Genomic DNA, 18,005 nt, shown 5'->3' with positions numbered 1-18,005 from the left:
GCTATAGCAGTACCAACAGATGAAGACCATGAGTAAATAAAGGTAATGAGAGGTATCAAGAGAACATGATGGTCATATTCCGCATAGCATAAGGAATTACAGGTCACAGTAAACACAGTGTAGAAGACAGAACTGATCCACTCAGCAGAGTGGGTAATAGAGTCAATAAGCATCTGTGTGAATAGAAAAGGAGGTAGCCAAGTGGCAAAGAATGATTAGCCAGGATAGAACAAGGTAGGACAATATTAAAGAATGTAGAGGAATGTGGGACTACTGTAAGGGTAAGTATTCAAGTTCCATACATCTTTTGTGTATATCCAATCTTTCTTTCTTTTTTTTTTTTTTTTGAATGGTTACTACTTTATTTGTTGTGGTTGTTTGTATTTTTTAATTAGATATTTTCTTCATTTACATTTCAAATGCCATCCCCTTTCCTAGTTTCCTCTCTGAAAATCCCCTATACCCATCCCCTCCCCCTGCTCCCCAACACACCCACTCCCACTTCCTGGCCCTGGCATTCCCCTATACTGGAGCATAGAATATTCCCAAGATGAAGGGCCTATCCTCCCATTAACGGCCGACTAGGCCATCCTCTGCTACATATGCAGCTAGAGAGAGGAGTTCTGGGGGTACTGGTTAGTTCATATTGTTGTTCCTCCTATAGGGTTGCAGAACCCTTCAGCTCCTTGGGTACTTTATCCAGTTCCTTCATTGGGGACCCTGTGTTCCAGCCAATAGATGAATGTGAGCATCCACTTCTGTATTTGCCAGGCACTGGCATAGCCTCACAAGAGACAGCTATATCAGGGTCCTGTCAGCAAAAACTTGTTGGTATATGCAATAATGTCTGGGTTTGGTGGTTGTTTATGGAATGGATTCCTGAGTGGAGCAGTCTCTGGATGGCCCTTCTTTCTGTCTCAGCTCTGAACTTTGTCTCTGTAACTCCTTCCATGGGTATTTTGTTCCCCTTCTAAGAAGGATAGAGGTATCCACACTTTGGTCTTACTTATTCTTGACTTTCATGTGTGTTGCAAATTGTATACTGGATATTTTAGTTTCAGGGCTAATATCCACTTATCAGTGAATACATATCATTTGAGTTCCTTTGTGATTGGGTTACCTCACTAAGGATGATATCCTCCAGATACATCCATTTGTCTAAGAATTTCATAAATTCGGTGTTTTTAATTGCTGAGTAGTACTCCATTGTGTAAATGTACCACAATTTCTGAATCCATCCCTCTGTCCAGGGACATCTGGGTGCTTTTCAGCTTCTGCCTATTATAAATAAAGGCTGCTATAAACATAGTGGAGCATGTGTCCTAATTACCAGTTGGAACATCTTCTGGGTAAATGCCCAGGAGAGATATTGCTGGATCTTCCAGAAGTACTATGCCCAATTTTCTGAGGAACCACCAGACTGACTTCCAGAGTGGTTGTAAAAGCTTGCAATCCCACCAGCAATGGAGGAGTTTTCCTCTTTCTCCACATCCTCGCCAGCGTCTGCTGTCACCTGAATTTTTGATCTTAGCCATTCTGACTGTTCTGAGGTGCAATCTCAAGGTTGTTTTGATTTGCATTTCCCTGATGATTAAGGATGTTGAACATTTTTCAGGTGCTTCTCAGCCATTCAGTATTCCTCAGTTGAGAATTGTTTAGCTCTGTACCCCATATTTTAATAGGGTTATTTGGTTTTCTGGAGTTCAACTTCTTGAGTTCTTTATATATATATTGGATATTAGTTCCCTATCGGATTTAAGATTGCTAAAGATCTTTTCCCAATTTGTTGGTGGCCTTTTTGTCTTATTGACAGTGTCTTTATCCAATCTTTCTCCCTGCATCTTTCTCATATTTCTGAGGTTCTTCCTGTATTTATCTCCCTTCATTATGTGTGTATGCATTAGTGTTTTTCTTTCTCTGTTTCTTTTGGTCTCTAATAGTTGGCATTAAGGAAAGTGGTACAGTCCACAGCCATGCAGCCCATGTATTCCAGAATCTATAGTTCATACTGTTGCTCATAAAGCCTAGCATTCTAGAATGTCCCTGTTCCTGATCATCAGTGGATCTGAGGCAAGGGACCATATAGAAGGGCTTTTGGCTGTCATGCAGGTCTCCAGCATTGTGGTAGTGATCTTGGCCGTATTGTTGATTGCCACAGTGGATGCCAAGATTTATGAACGCTGTGAGCTGGCAAAGAAGCTGGAGGAGGCTGGCCTCAATGGCTTCAAAGGCTATACTGTTGGAGACTGTAAGATTCCCGTTGCCCCAAGTCTTTTTTTTATTAGATATTTTCTTTATTTACATTTCAAATGATATCCTGAAACTTCCCTATACCCTCACCTTGCCCTACTTGCCTACCTACCCACTCCCACTTCTTGGCCCTGGCATTCCCCTGTAGTGGGGCAAATAAAGTTTGCAATACCAAGGGGCCTCTCTTCTGAATGATGGCTGACTAGGCCATCTTCTGCTACATATTCAGCTAGAGACACGAGCTCTGGGGGTACTGGTTAGTTAATATTGTTGTAATTTTGATTTCCATTTCCCTGATGACTAAGGATGTTGATCATTTTTTCAGGTGCTTCTCAGCCATTCGGTATTCCTCAGTTGAGGATTCTTTGTTTAGCTCTGTACTCCATTTTTTAATCGGGTTATTTGATTTTCTGGAGTCCATCTTCTCGAGTTCTTTATATATATTGGATATTAGTCCCCTATCTGATTTAGGATTGGTCAAGATCCTTTCCCAATCTGTTGGTGGCCTTTTTGTCTTATTGACAGTGTCTTTGGCCTTACAGAAGCTCTGCAATTTTATGAGGTCCCATTTGTCAATCTCGATCTTACAGCACAAGCCATTGCTGTTCTGTTTAGGAATTTTTTTCCTTGTGCCCATATCTTTGATTCTTATCCCCACTTTCTCCTCTATTAATTTCAGTGTCTCTGGTTTTATGTGAAGGTCTTTGATACACTTAGACGTGAGTTTTGTACAAGGAGAAAAGTATGGATCAATTTGCATTCCTTTACATGATAACCGCCAGTTGTGCCAGCACCATTTGTTGAAAATGCTGTCGTTTTTCCACTGGATGGTTTTAGCTCCCTTGTCAAAGATCAAGTTACCACAGGTGTGTGGATTCATTTCTGGGTCTTTAATTATATTCCATTGATTTACCTGTCTGTCGCTGTACCAGTACCATGCAGTTTTTATCACAATTGTTCTGTAGTACAGCTTAATGTCAGGCATGGTGATTCCACCAGAGGTTCTTTTATTGTTGAGAATAGTTCTTGCTATCCTAGGTTTTTTATTATTCCAGATGAATTTGCAAATTGCTCTTTCTAACTCAGTGAAGAATTGAGTTGTAATTTTGATGGGGATTGCATTGAATCTGTAGATTGCTTTCAGCAGGATTAGCCATTTTTACTATATTAGTCCTGCCAATCCATGATCATGGGAGATCTTTCCATCCTTTGAAATCTTTTTCAATTTCTTTCTTCAGAGACTTGAAGTTCTTGTCCTATAGATCTTTCACTTCCTTAGAGTCACACCAAGGTATTTTATATTGTTTGTGACTATTGTGAAGGGTGTTGTTTCCCTAATTTCTTTATCAGTCCCCTTATCCTTTTTGTAGTGAAAGGCCATTGATTTGTTTGAGTTAATTTTATATCCAGCTACTGCACTGAAGCTGTTTATCAGGTTTAGGAGTTCTCTGGTGGAATTTTTGGGGTCACTTATATATACTATCATATCATCTGCAAATAGTGATATTTTGACTTTTTCCTTTCCATTTTGTATCTCCTTGATCTCCTTTTGTTGTCTAATTGCTCTGGCTAGCACTTCGAGTAATATATTGATTAGGTAGGGAGAAAGTGGGCAGCCTTGTCTAGCCCCTGAAATTAGTGAGATTGCTTCAAGTTTCTCTCCATTTAGTTTGATGTTGGCTACTGGTTTGCTGTATATTGCTTTTATTATGTTTAGGTATGGGCCTTGTATTCCCGATCTTTCCAAGACTTTTATCATGAAGGGGTGTTGGATTTTGTCAAATGCTTTCTCAGCATCTAACGAGATGATCCTGTGGTTTTTGTCTTTGAGTTTTGTTTATATAGTGGATTATGTTGATGGATTTCCCTAATTAAACCATCCCTGCATCCCTGGGATGAAGTCTACTTGGTCATGATGGATGATCATTTTGATGTGTTCCGTTTGGGAGGATTTTATTGAGTATTTTTGCATCGATATTCATAAGGGAAATTGGTCTGAAGTCCTCTTTCTTTGTTGTATCTATGTGTGGTTTAGGTATCAGAGTAATTGTCCATTGCTCCAAGTCTTGTCCACCCTAATTTACTCACTTCACTCAGACCCAGTCAACTTTTATTTTTTTCATCTTTCCTTTTGGGTCAGGACATGATCTTTTCAGTCACCATTTGATTATGATGATTAGTTTAATTCAACTGTAAAGTCATGGTCATCACTGTCTTCACAGTTGTTAGTTCTATCACTAATACCACCATTACCATAAATATTGTCATATTTACCATAACTCATCACCAGCATCAGCAACAGGTCACTGGAATCAACACCCTACAGCCTATCCAAGATCACCATGTTCACAATTAAGATGAGAGTCATATCCATCATCTCCCCTTATTATTATGCCCTTCTAACTACCCCCTCTCTGTCCTAGGGCTGTGTGTGGCACACTATGAGAGTGGCTTTGACACCTCTTTTGTGGACCACAATCCTGATGGCAGCAGTGAATATGGCATTTTCCAGCTGAACTCTGCCTGGTGGTGTAACAATGGCATCACACCCACCCAGAACCTCTGCCACATCGATTGTAATGGTAAGGCATCCCTGGGGACACACAGAATGACTGCCACTTGCCTCTGGTGTCATACACAGAAAGCAATGTCTTTTGTTGTTGCTGTTTTGAGATATGGTCTCTCGCCAGGCTGACCTTAAACTCAAGAGATCCTCCTGCCTCTGCCATCTGAATGCTAGGATTAAAGGCATGTACTACTATACCTGGCAGCAATGTCTTTTAAATCTTAAAATTTTGCTGAAGCAAAAAAATATTGAGAAAGGAAGAAACTCTCTGAGTTGATAGAGAAAGCATCTTGAATCCTTAATAAATCTACACCAGAAGTTATTTAGGTCAGAAATAGTGCAAATGCCCATGAGCACCAAAACCTCTTTTAAAAGTCAAGCTGCAGTTTTATTAAAATTTTGGAAACAGGAAACTTTGCTCCATGTGAAGTAGAGAATAATGTGCTATCTAGGCCCTGAGGAAAGAGGCATAAGTATAGAAGTAAAAACAAAAACAAACTACCTCAGGAATGAAATGATAGAACTTTCCAGGCAAAAATGCTGTACTGTTGAGGGGTAAATACACACACACACACACACACACACACACACACACACACACACACACAGCAATTGAAATTTCTCTTAAGGTTAGCCACAGTGATGGCTAAGGTTATCTACAACAGGCAAAAATCTGAAGCTAGGCTGAGGTCATCTAAGTCTTGAGAACATTACAGAAGAGATCATCCAAGATTGGCAAGACTGAAGGTTGAGGTTGTCTAGAACCTCAGATGAACTTAGACAGGGCAAATGAATAATGAGTTTTTACATGAGTAGGTAAAATGAAGATTAAAGTTGTTCACTTTGAGATACCATGACCAGTAAGGTCATTTAGAATTGGGTACCTACTTTCTTTCCATATCAGTCAGTCCATTCTTCTTTTTCAATCCCCAGACCTGCTCAACCGCCATATTCTGGATGATATCATATGTGCCAAGAGGGTTGCATCCTCACATAAGAGTATGAAGGCCTGGTAAGTTTTCGGGCATGGTCTGGACCTTGAGCAGCACAAAAAGTGATGCTGCCATTCCATTAACTTGTCCACTTCATTTTCCTTTCCTCCTTTCATTTCCCAGGGATTCCTGGACCCAGCACTGTGCCGGTCATGATTTATCGGAATGGCTAAAGGGGTGTTCTGTGCATCTGAAAACTGACTCAAACTATAATAACTGGTGACAAAGATTTTATAAGGATAGAGATTCCATTTTTTCTTTTGTGGGTTTAATAAAAGGTGGCATACATAAATATGCTTTGATTTTCTTCATGTTACCCAGTGCCTGAAAGTACTCCCAGTCAGTCTTTTCCTCCACAGGTTCATAGATCTAATCTGGAGATACAAGATCACTTGGGTGTTGGGGAGGATGGTATGTATAGAAATCAAGAACACAGATTCCCTTTGATTTACATATGCTATTTACAACCTACTGGTTGTGCTTCCTTTAAATAGCCACTGATTTTTTTCTCTATTTCCAAATCTGAAAAATGAGGAAGATAATGAGAGCAATAACTCATGAGGTTTATTTGGAGGATTTAATGGACTGATATTTGGAAAATACAGTGCTTGGCACAAAATTCTTTTAAAGATATGCATATGATCCTTGACAAGGGAGCTAAAACTATCCAGTGGAAAAAAGCAGCATTCTCAACAAATGGTGCTGGCACAACTGGCAGTTATCATGTAGAAGAACGTGAATTGACCCATTCTCTTATCCTTGTACAAAGCTCAAGTCTAAGTGGATCAAAGACATCCACAAAAAACCAGAGACACTGAAACTTATAGAGGAGAAAGTGGGGGAAAGCCTCCAAGATTTGGGCACAGGGGAAAAAAATTCCTGAACAGAACAGCAATGGCTTGTGCTGTAAGATTGAGATTGACAAATGGGACCTCATAAAATTGCAAAGCAATTTGTAAGGCAAAAGACACTGTCAATAAGACAAAAAGACCACCAACAGATTGGGAAAGGATCTTGACCAATCCTAAATCAGATAGGGGACTAATATCCAATATATATAAAGAACTCGAGAAGATGGACTCCAGAAAATCAAATAACCCGATTAAAAAATGGGGTACAGAGCTAAACAAAGAATTCTCAACTGAGGAATACCGAATGGCTGAGAAGCACCTGAAAAAATGATCAACATCCTTAGTCATCAGGGAAATGGAAATCAAAACAACCCTGATATTCCACTTCACACCAGTCAGAATGGCTAAGATCAAAAATTCAGGTGACAGCAGATGCTGGTGAGGATGTGAAGAAAGAGGGACACTCTTCCATTGTTGGTGGGATTGCAAGCTGGTACAACCACTCTGGAAATCAGTCTGGCAGTTCCTCAAAAAATTGTACATAGTTCTACTGGAGGATCCAGCAATACCTCTCCTGGGCATATACCCAGAAGATATTCTAACTGGTAATAAGGACACATGCTCCACTATGTTCATAGCAGCCTTATTTATAATAGCCAGAAGTTGGAAAGAACCCAGATGTCCTTGGACAGAGGAATGGATACAGAAAAGGTGGTACATCTACACAATGGGGTACTACTCAGCAATTAAAAAGAATGAATTCATGAAATTCCTAGGCAAATGGATGGATCTGTAGGATATCATCCTTAGTGAGGTAACCCAATCACAAATGAACACACATGAAATGCTCTCACTGATAAGTGGATATTAGTCCAGAAACTTAGAATATCCAAGATACAATTTGCCAAACACATGAAACTCAAGAAGAAGGAAGACCAAAGTGTGGATACTTTGCTTCTTCTTAGAATGGGGAACAAAATACCCATGGAAGGAGTTACAGAGACAACGTTCAGAACTAAGATGGAAGGAAAGACCATCCAGAGACTGCCCTACCCGGGAATCCATCCCATACACAACCACCAAATCCAGACACTATTGCATATGCCAGCATGATTTTGTTGAAAGGACCCTGATATAGCTGTCTCTTGTGAGGCTATGCCAGTGCCTGGTAAATACCGAAGTGGATGCTAATAGTCATTTATTGCATTGAACACAGGGCCCCCAATCAAGGAGGTAAAGGACCTAAGGAGCTGAAGGAGTCTGCAACCCTATAGGTGGAACAACAATATGAAGTAACCAGTACCCCCAGAGCTTGTGTCTCTAGCAGCATATGTAGCAGAAGATGGCCTAGTCAGCCATCAATGGGAATAGGGGCCCCTTGGTCTTGCAAACTTTATATGCCCCAGTACAGGGGAATGCCAGGGCCAAGAATTGGGAGTGGGTGGGTAGGGGAGCAGGGCGGGGGAGGGTATAGGGGACTTTCAGGATAGCATTTGAAATGTAAATGAAGAAAATATCTAATAAAAATGGAAAAAAGATATGTTTATGCTGGTACATGCTTGTCATACCAGCACTGAGGTGGCAATGGCATAAAATTACAACCCTAAAGCAGCCTAGCCTACATAGTAAGACCCTGCATCTAAAAAAATAAAAAATTCAATTACAGATTTAGAGATAGAGGGGTTGGGTATAAGGATATGAAAGATGTCCTATCTTTAAAAGAATCATTTTCAGATTAGGTCACTACAGGGTCTTTATTTAAGACATTTGTGGCCTCTTCGGGGAGACTTAAATTAAATAGAGAAAATACAGTGTGCACTGAGAGTTTAAAATAGTCACATTCTACCACATACTCTAACATACTTCCATTCTAAGCCCCAACCTCCTATTATGTCTTTCATGATCTAAGTCTAAAGTTTAAAATGACAGACTTGTAATTTAGACAAAGAATTCAAAGGACACACAAAGTGATAATTTCTTATTACAGAATGCCTGGTTTTCAGGCTGTGTCTTGAACACAGCTATTAACTACTTGCCATTTGCTCTCATTTCATTGGGCAATCCCATTGGAAGTAGCTATTCTCATGAAGTAGTTGCTCATGTTGTTTTGTAGTCCATAGTCAGGGCTCAGTTACCCAAAGCCTTGCTTTCAGCGTTCATCAAAAATAAACACAGATGATCATTAAAACAGCTAGCTGTCCCTGCATGGCAAGGAGAGTTCAAGACCTCCTCCTTAAGGTCAACTGGAATTTTCCATTATTTCACCCCAACCAGGATAGATAACCAAATTTTACATCTCTCTGGGAGTCCATAAAAGATGCTACCATGCTGGCTATTGACAAAATTCTGAATGTGGTAGGCATTAATTAAAAGCAGCAGAAATGAACTCTGGTGAATTTGTGTCAAAAACATGTCTTCTAAAGCCTATTAGGCATCTTATAGTCCTTCTTGGAAGCTTATAGTCTTCCCAGATCATTCTGGGAAGGAAACATTGACATTATCAACTGTTATTACTGCCTAACCCTGGATTTGATACTCTAGTAGTATCTTCTTACATTGTTCTGATTATTACAATAATTTGGAATTTTGTAATATATTCTTTGTTGTTCCTTTAATGGTTATATTTAAATATTTAACTTAAAATTGTTTGGTAAACCACTTTTTCTAATAAGTTATTTTTATGTTTTCTATGAGTTTTTGAAATTTGGAAACTTACAGATTTCCTTTACTTTACTTCTGAGAAATTAATTAATTGAATTCTTTTTATATGTATGCCCACATTTATGATGAGGTTTGTTTTTCAACTGACAGCTTTTATACATTGAAGACTTGAAAAGATTTCAGCATTGACAACCTCTTTGATACGAAATGATAATTCAATATATCCATGATGAAAAAAGTACAGAGGCCAAGTTCTTTTCTTTAAGAAATAAGATCTTCCTATTTCTTTTACTCAGAATGTTCTTCTCCCAATATGGCTGGTGCTGATCTTTAGGGACAAGTGTGTCATTTGATTAGAAAAGCACCCTAGCTACAGCACAATTTCCCTGTTGCTTTTTGCATTTCCATTTTCTTTAACTTTACTACGACAGATTTTCCATTTTCAGTTCTTTGTTTTCTTTCATCTCTGAGTTCTCTAATCCATGAGGAACTTTGATCTCTGCAAAGTTTCTTTCCAATTCAGGGCAGTCATAGGGTTTCTCTCCTATGTGACTTCTCTGATGTACAGTGAGTTTGGACTTCTCTCTGAAGGCTCTGCTACACTTATCACATTGATACGGTTTCTCTCCTGTATGGATTCTTTGATGAATAATGAGATATGATTTTTGGGAGAAAGATTTCTCACATATATTACATTCATAGGGTTTCTCTCCTGCGTGAACCTTCTGGTGAATAATGAGATATGATTTCTGTAAGAATGCTTTATCACATTCATTGCATTCATATGATTTTTCAAGTTTTTTTCTTGTATGAGCTCTCTGATGTAACATGAGGTATGACTTCCGGGAGAAGACTTTTCCACATACAGTACATCCATCTGTTTTTTCCCCTGTATGAATTCTCTGGTGAGCACTGAGGCTTAGCTTAAGGGTAAAGGCTCTTCCACATTCTGAACACACATAAGGTTTTTCTCCTGTGTGAATTCTTTGATGTCTGCGCAGTGTTGACTTTTCTCTGAAAGCTTTGCCACATTCATTGCATTCAAAAGGTTTCTCTCCTGTGTGTGTTCTCTGATGTACACTGAGGTGTGCCTTTTGGTTAAACGCTCTCCCACATTCTGAACATTCATAGGGTTTCTCTCCTGTGTGAGTTCTCTGATGTATAATGAGTTTCGTCTTTTCTCTGAAGGCTTTGCCACACTCATTGCATACATATGGTTTCTCTCCTGTATGAGTTCTTTGATGTATATTCAGAGTTGATTTCTCTCTGAAGTACTTGCCACAATTGGTACATTCAAAAGGTTTTTCTCCTGTGTGTGTTCTCTGATGTACATTCAGATGTGCTTTTTGGTTGAAGGTTTTCTCACAATCTGTACATTTATAGGGCTTCTCTCCTTTGTGAGTTCTCCGATGTATAATAAGATTTGTCTTTTCTTGAAAAGCATTGCCACACTCAGTACATATATATGGTTTTTCACCTGTATGTGTTCTTTGATGTATATGCAGTGTTGACTCCTCTCTGAAGGACTTGTCACATTCATTACATTCAAAAAGCTTGTCTCCTGTGTGCATTGTTTGATGTAGACTGAGGTGTGCTGTGTTGTTGAATGCTTCTCTACATCTTTCCCATTCATAAGGCTTTTCTCCTATGTGAGTGATCTGATGAACAACAAGGAATGAACTTGGGCTGAGGGTTATTCTACACTCAGGACATTCATAGGTTTTGTCTCCAAGTTGAGTCAAGTCATGCTGAACAAAGTTATAAATATGCTCTTTTCCAAACATATTATGCTCCTGGGATTTCATTCTGTCACTTATCTCATGTCTGCCAGGAATTAATAATTTCCTACATCTATTACATTCATAACATTCCTGAGCTGCAAAGCTCATACTACTAGGATTGAGTAAACCTAAATTATTTTTAATACTTTCCCCAAATGAGTTATTCATATAGGGTGTGGGTCCTGAAGAAACTACCCATGTGCTCTGAGAAAGTGGGCTTACAAATCCATCACATTCATAACTTCTTTCTTCAGTCACATTTTTCTCAATAATGGATATAGCTTGCTCCAGGTATATATTTTGATTTTTCTGATGCCATGCCAAGTTGTATTCAGCTTGACCATCTTCTGAAAAGAAAAATAATAAACCAGACTCTGTAAATGAAGCCAGTCAGAAGCAGGCGATGGTGTTCACTTTTATTTTCTTCTGACTCTACATATTTCCCAGAAAGAGGTTCCAAGCATGCATCTCTCTTACACTAAGAGCTTGAGGGAAAAAACTCTAAGGTGATCCAATGAACATTGGAACAAGAAATAACAATAAATATAAGTAATATGACTGAAAATTAGGTTAAAAGTGGGGAAACTAAAAACAGGTTCAGAGAACTATGAATAGAAAAAGGGATCCTGGAAAGACAGTAAATTTAGGATTGTGGGCAGGGACACCGAGAATGCTTTCAGAAAGGCTGGAGATGATTGAATGAATGGAAAAAGAAGCTGAAGGAATAAGCCAAAGTAGGGTACAGTTTCTTTCTTAACATCTCATTTAAAGGTTACTGTGAGATAAGCTTACTAAACTAACAATTTGGAATGAGTACACACACACACACACACACACACACACACACAATTTAGGAAGATATTTTTGAGATCTTTTGAGATCCTTCTATCTTTTGAGATAGAAAACCTTCACCAGAGCATTTAGGGTCTTGCTTTCACCATCCTCTAATTCTCTCTTCTTACCTGTGCAACTTGAACTTGGGATTTCTCTCTTTATTATCCCAAGGACTCCTTGCTCTAAAGAGGTGATCACTTCTGGTTTGGTAATAGGATACCCTGTAATGGGAAATTATAGAAGTCTTGGGTACTCTGTGTGACATTCAGTCAAAATTAGTAAGGTAGGTTTTAATAAGGGTACATTTCACATAGGCAATTAACATCTTTAAGAGGAAATAAAAACTTTGATCCCCAGAATCCAAGGTATTGAAACTTTAGAAACATAAAGTTACACTATTAGGGAAACTATAAATTACTCAACAAGCCATCCTCACCCAGAGAGACAAGATGGCTATAATTCTCTAGCATCACATCTCTGTATAGGCTCCTCTGAATAGGGTCCAGTTGATTCCATTCTTCCTGAGTGAAGTCCACAGACACATCCTCAAATGACACTGATTCCTGTAATTGCATACTTTTATTCAATTAGTTTGGTAAAAATTAAAGTCATCTCCAAATGTTAGTAAATCTTTTTTTTAATACTTTAAAATTGCTACGTTTTATTTGCACATATTTATAGAGTATATATGATGTGTGTGTGTGTGTTTATAAGAGGGGGAAGAGCAAGAGAGAGATAGAGATAGATAGATAGAGAGAGAGAGAGAGAGAGAGAGAGAGAGAGATCGATCAGACCAGGCTAACTGAAGAGATAATGTTCTTTATGATAAAGAAATATACTTCAAATAAAAGGTATTGTTTTACCATTAAAAATTCCTTCTTAGGGACTAGGGGTGTAGCTCAGTGGTAGAATACTTAACCAGCATGTATAGGCCCTGAACTGTATTCTCAGCACTGCAAGATCTAATTAAAGCAAAGGACCTTCATACTATAGAAACTATTAAGATCTAATGAGATAAATATTGATAATCCAATATTAAAAATAAAAATATTCAATAGATGTTTCACAAAAGAGGATATCCAAATAGTGGATAAACACACAAAAAGATGCTTGTTGTTACATTAGTCATCAGAGAAACACAAACATAAGCCTCACTGAGATAGTAGTATTTTCTAACAGAACAGTTAAAATTAGGTCAAACAATCTAAATGTTATCAGTGATGTGGAGCAACACAAATTTTCATACCCTGCCTGGAGTAAAATGGTACAGACACTGTGGAAAATGTCTTGGTAGAATGGTTAAAGCTGAAAATACTTCTATGAAGTTTCAACATTACTCTTTGATTTGTATCTAAAGGAAATATGCACACAGGTTCACAAATACATAAACAAGAATGTTCACAGAAATGTTATTTATAATAGCAAAAATGCATACATCTATCAGCAGTGGATTTGAAGAGTAATTGTGAAACTCTTATGCAAAATAACAAAATAGCAGAAATAGAACAAACAACTGATACCTAAAGTAACATGTGTATTTAAAACATGATGGGTGAGAGATAAAGCTTAGTGGAAGAGTGCTTACATAACATTTGTAAGGCTCTGGGTTCTAGTCCCAGCATCACAAAAAAATTCATGACACGTAAAAGAAGTCAGGTCCAAAAGTATAATATGTATATTTCCATTTATGTGAAATTCAAGAAGACAAAAATAATTTATGATGATAGAAATGAGAAAGCTGTTAATATAAATCAAGAGCTAATAATTGGAAATGGCATGGAAGCTTCTGGGAACCATGTTATTTCCTCCTCTTATTTGATCCAAGTACTGTTTATTTAAGTGTTTTTTAATCTTTAGAAGTTCATGAAAACTGTGTACTTTATGTGCTTTTGTATTTGCTATATTTCAACAAATGTACATCATAAGATTTTTGTCTAAGTTATATTTCCACAAAATATTCAAAAAATAGGAAGACAATGATTTGAAACCCACTTTAAAAAAAGGAGTATTTGGGGAAAAAACAAGTCACAAAAGAAATATAAAAAGAGAAAAACAAAATTGTTCAACCATGTTGATAAACACAAACCTAAATATATTTCCAATTATCATATTGCAAATCTTTAAACTATGACAAGAGGATTGACAAAGGTCTTTTCATTGACTATCAGAGAAACTGTCAACTTGAATTAACATTTCAAAATGCAGGTTGGCAATATCTATGCACATTCACAGCACACCCACCTCTTCAAATAGACATTTTAGAAATGCTTATCTCTGAAAACAAAGATGACAAGCCATCACTATGCCACTATCAGAAATTACACAAAGTTCCTTCAACATGAAGTACATCAATAAATCATGATGAATGAATACAAGAGAAAAACACAGCTGTTCAAACTATTCCTATGTGAGCTAACTTTGGTAACATATGTCTATAATCTCAGCACTCAGGAGGCTGAGGCAGGAGAATACCTAGTTCAGGACTAGCCTGGGTTATATGTGTGAAACCCTACAGCAAAACTAAAATAATCAAATTAAGGAAAACAAAATAAAACATCTATGAGCAAGGTGTGTCACTTAGTAATAGAATGCTCATTAGCATATAGGGGGTCCTGGATTTCATCCTCTGCATTGATTTAAAAGCACAAAGAACAAAACCCCTCTGTGTCCTGATATTGAAACATCTGTAAACAAGTATTCATTTAGTAGGGGTTATTCCAGCTGTGTAAATCGTATTTACTCTGTCCCTCCCCTAGAATACATGGTTGATCATGGTGTCTATTTAATAGTGTTATTATGAAGATTAAAGTTGCCACTGCATATAAAGTGTTTCTTCAGTAGAGTGCTATGCATAGTATGAGGTCACTTGCTGCCAGTCCTATTACCATTAGCACCACCATCATTACTACTACAGATTGTGCAGTCTTTATCCAAAATTCATGAGACAAAGAAGTATTTTAGAGTTGTGATTTTTTTGAATATTCACATAATAATATATTTTTAGTGATGAGATCCAAATGTACACATGAAATATATATATATATATATATATATATATATATATATATATATATGTGTGTGTGTGTGTGTGTGTGTGTATGTGTGTGTGTGTATGCTGTTTAAGGACATTTTATAAAATACTTTCAGAATGCCTGCATTTTGGCTATGATCCACCATCACATAAGATCATTTGTGGAATTTTTATGTTTCATATTTGAAACTTTGGGAAATTTAGATGTTCAGATTATGGATGCGCACTTTATATTGCTGTGACCAACATTACATTGTAAAGAGAAGACAGAGTTGCAAAAGTTTTATTTAATGAGTAAATTTTAACAAAAGGAATGCATGTTAACTATTATGTTTAGAAACATATGTACATACAGAAAGATCAAGGCAGAGTAGCAAAAGATAAACAAATTCAAATGATCTGCAATGATTGATGATATAATGAGATATTTTGCCTTCCATTTTTATTTTATTTATTATTATTGCTTTCCTGGAAGAAGAACAAAGGGTATCTTGAGCATTCTAGCCAAATGAACTACATATAAGTGCTTTTCTAACTGTAAATTCCTCGAGAGTTTGTTTTCTGCATTTAGGATTGAATCCAAGGCCCACTATATGCTAGAAAAACTGCCACTGTGCTACACCCTCAGTGTGCTCTATCAATCTCCACGGCCTCCTCATCTGTCCCTCCCTCCCTCTCTTTCTCGGGGGGGGGGTGTTGAATTAACCCTTGATTTTTTTGGATACACAGTCTGCTACATAGGCTAGGCTGGAAGTTGCTAGGTAACCAAGGCTACCCTCGAATTCTGGACCTCCTGAAAATTGGGATAATAAGCATGTGTGACTACACTTATTAAAGAAGTTTGAATTTTTGGTCCTATGCTGCTTTTGTATGAAGAAAAAAGAAGATGAAATAGTAGACTTGTTAAAGAAGGACAGAAAAGAAAAAATGTAAAATATTCAGAGATGTTATGAATTTTGAGGCTAAAAGTAAATGGACAACCCTCTGAGTTTCTCAAGGTTTCCTTCTAGATCATAAAAATGAAAAACAATCTGGAAAAGAATATGAAGGACATAAGGCTTATATAGTCTTCTTGGTCATCAAGTTTTTGTTCACATGTAGTCCAGGACATATTTATTGTAGGCTTGGCTTGGCTTTCCTGAACAGTCACATCCTTTTTAGTTTTGTTTTAGCAAGACACGTTTGGTTGACAGGAAAATAATTTAAGTTACAACAGAGCAATATTAGCCTTTTGTTTTCTAATAAGGACTTGAAGGACCCATCAGAGGACTGTCTGATCAACACTAGGAAGTTTGTGCATCCGTGGAAGTGGCTTACTGTTTCTTTAATAATGAGACAGAAGTGAATATGTTTCATTCCTTTTATGTTATGGCTTTCAGAATGCTTAGAAAATTAACTGTATTTTAACATAAAATATAAAATCCTATGACACACACTCTTGTGCTGGTCTTGTTCTATATCCTTACAGTTTGTGTTTATATGCATCGGCTTTATAGAATAAATAATAATGCAATAATTCATATACTCACATATAAAGTTTATTATATATGTATCAAAGCATTGCTCTAAACATATATTAATTCAATTGACCTTCACAATCACCATACAGGGTAGATATTATCTTAACCATTCCCATTTTACAGTTAAGAAAATTAAGGCACAGAGAGCTTTGGTAAGCTCATAACGCTGTTAAGAGCAATTTAGCTGCAGATTCTATAGTCTTAACCACTAGACCATAACTAGTGGATAACTGGGAGAAGCAAATAAGAACTTACCTGGGACTCAGTCATGACTGACTGTTGTGGAGAGAAGCCAAAGGCCTAAAAAGGCAGAACTGTTGAGAGGGAGAAGGAAAAAAGAGTTTCAGATGGCAAGGATACCCACCAAATCACCATGCCAGAAATTCACAAATGCCAGCAGGTAAAATGGCCACGGTATATAGCTAAGAAAAATGGGAAAGGGAATTTGTTTTCCCTCGCAGATCCTCATTATCCAACAACACAGCTCTATCAGGGACCTCATAGGCAACTGCACATTTTGTCATGCCGACTTAAAACCCCAACGCCTACTTAAAACCCCCAAGTATATACTCTACAGAGCTCAACATCACTTACACTATTGACACTTATCACTCTACTGCACGCTCATTACAAGTCCCAAATATTCCCATCATTCACTTCACTACCCGCCTCCATCAAAGCCTCCACAGATCACTCATTTAAGGGATCTCCATCACTCAGCCTGCAGCCTCCTGCCCACATTTTCAATTCTCATATTTGAGCCCCTCCCCAAGTACTCACCGAGTAAATTCGTGGGTTTGCAGTGTGTTTGCACTTGTCTGTCTCACTCCGCCTGCAGAGTGCCAGCCTGCTCACTTCCGCTCTGAATGAACTCTGCACTCCTTCACTCTCTTCTCCGATCTTAAAATCTGAATTCTTATGCCGGCAAAGTCTCTTTTATATTTCCCGTATCAGTCATAACTTCCTGAGATAACCACTTTTTAGTCCTTTTCCCCGCCTTAGTTACAGCGAGCACTAAACTTGCGCATGCGCAGTAGCCCTTCCTGAAGCTGTCAGCGCTAGCGGACCTAAAATATTTTGATTACTACAAGGATTGAATTTGCAGGCAGGAAAAATGGATGCGCCAATAAGCCGAGTTTTTAAGGGAGCAGACATCTTTATAACTTTTGCCATTTCGTACAGCGGAGAAAAATCTGCCTCTTAATGTTTAAAGGAGATGAGATTTTGTGAGGAATTTGAACTCTTTGACAGAGGCACTCTAAGACGGGCGACTTTTAGAGCTAAGGGCTACAATCCCAGCTCCGCATCCCCACCCCGACCCCTGGGCAGGGAGATACCAAGAGGAGACGGGGTTGGGTGAGGGAAGATCTGGAACGCTGCTACCCTTCCTGGGAGCTATATGGGGTAAAAGAGAATCAGAGCAGAGAACAATGCGTTCCTCTAAAGAACAGCAGCATTATGGACACGGGGAGAAATCATGGAGTTGGTAGTTCTTTCAAGGAAATACCACTAGAGAGGT

At 38.0% G+C, this 18,005-nt stretch overlaps 2 protein-coding genes across 2 annotated transcripts; one reads left to right on the top strand and one right to left on the bottom strand.

Moving 5' to 3' along the window:
• Positions 1–1,971: 1,971 nt before the first annotated feature.
• Spaca5 (sperm acrosome associated 5) lies at positions 1,972–6,239 on the top strand. The gene is made up of 4 exons (XM_021153910.3): positions 1,972–2,248; positions 4,674–4,832; positions 5,750–5,828; positions 5,932–6,239. Exons 1-4 carry the CDS (start codon positions 2,038–2,040, stop codon positions 6,029–6,031), a joined length of 549 nt encoding a protein of 182 aa, XP_021009569.2. The 5' UTR covers positions 1,972–2,037; the 3' UTR covers positions 6,032–6,239.
• A 3,173-nt stretch (positions 6,240–9,412) lies between these two features.
• Positions 9,413–17,793, bottom strand: LOC110287252 (uncharacterized). Its single transcript, XM_029473458.2, has 5 exons — positions 17,267–17,793; positions 16,742–16,800; positions 12,372–12,498; positions 12,064–12,156; positions 9,413–11,448 (listed from the first exon to the last, which is right to left on the bottom strand). The coding sequence occupies exons 2-5, from the start codon at positions 16,754–16,756 to the stop codon at positions 9,743–9,745; spliced, it is 1,941 nt and encodes a 646-aa protein (XP_029329318.1). The 5' UTR covers positions 16,757–16,800; positions 17,267–17,793; the 3' UTR covers positions 9,413–9,742.
• Between the last annotated feature and the right edge of the window lie 212 nt (positions 17,794–18,005).

This window comes from Mus caroli, unplaced genomic scaffold (assembly GCF_978045245.1).
Source record: "Mus caroli unplaced genomic scaffold, Mus_caroli_1 scaffold_5, whole genome shotgun sequence".
NCBI classification, from domain to species: domain Eukaryota; kingdom Metazoa; phylum Chordata; class Mammalia; order Rodentia; family Muridae; genus Mus; species Mus caroli.
This window is presented reverse-complemented; position numbering and strand designations above follow the sequence as displayed.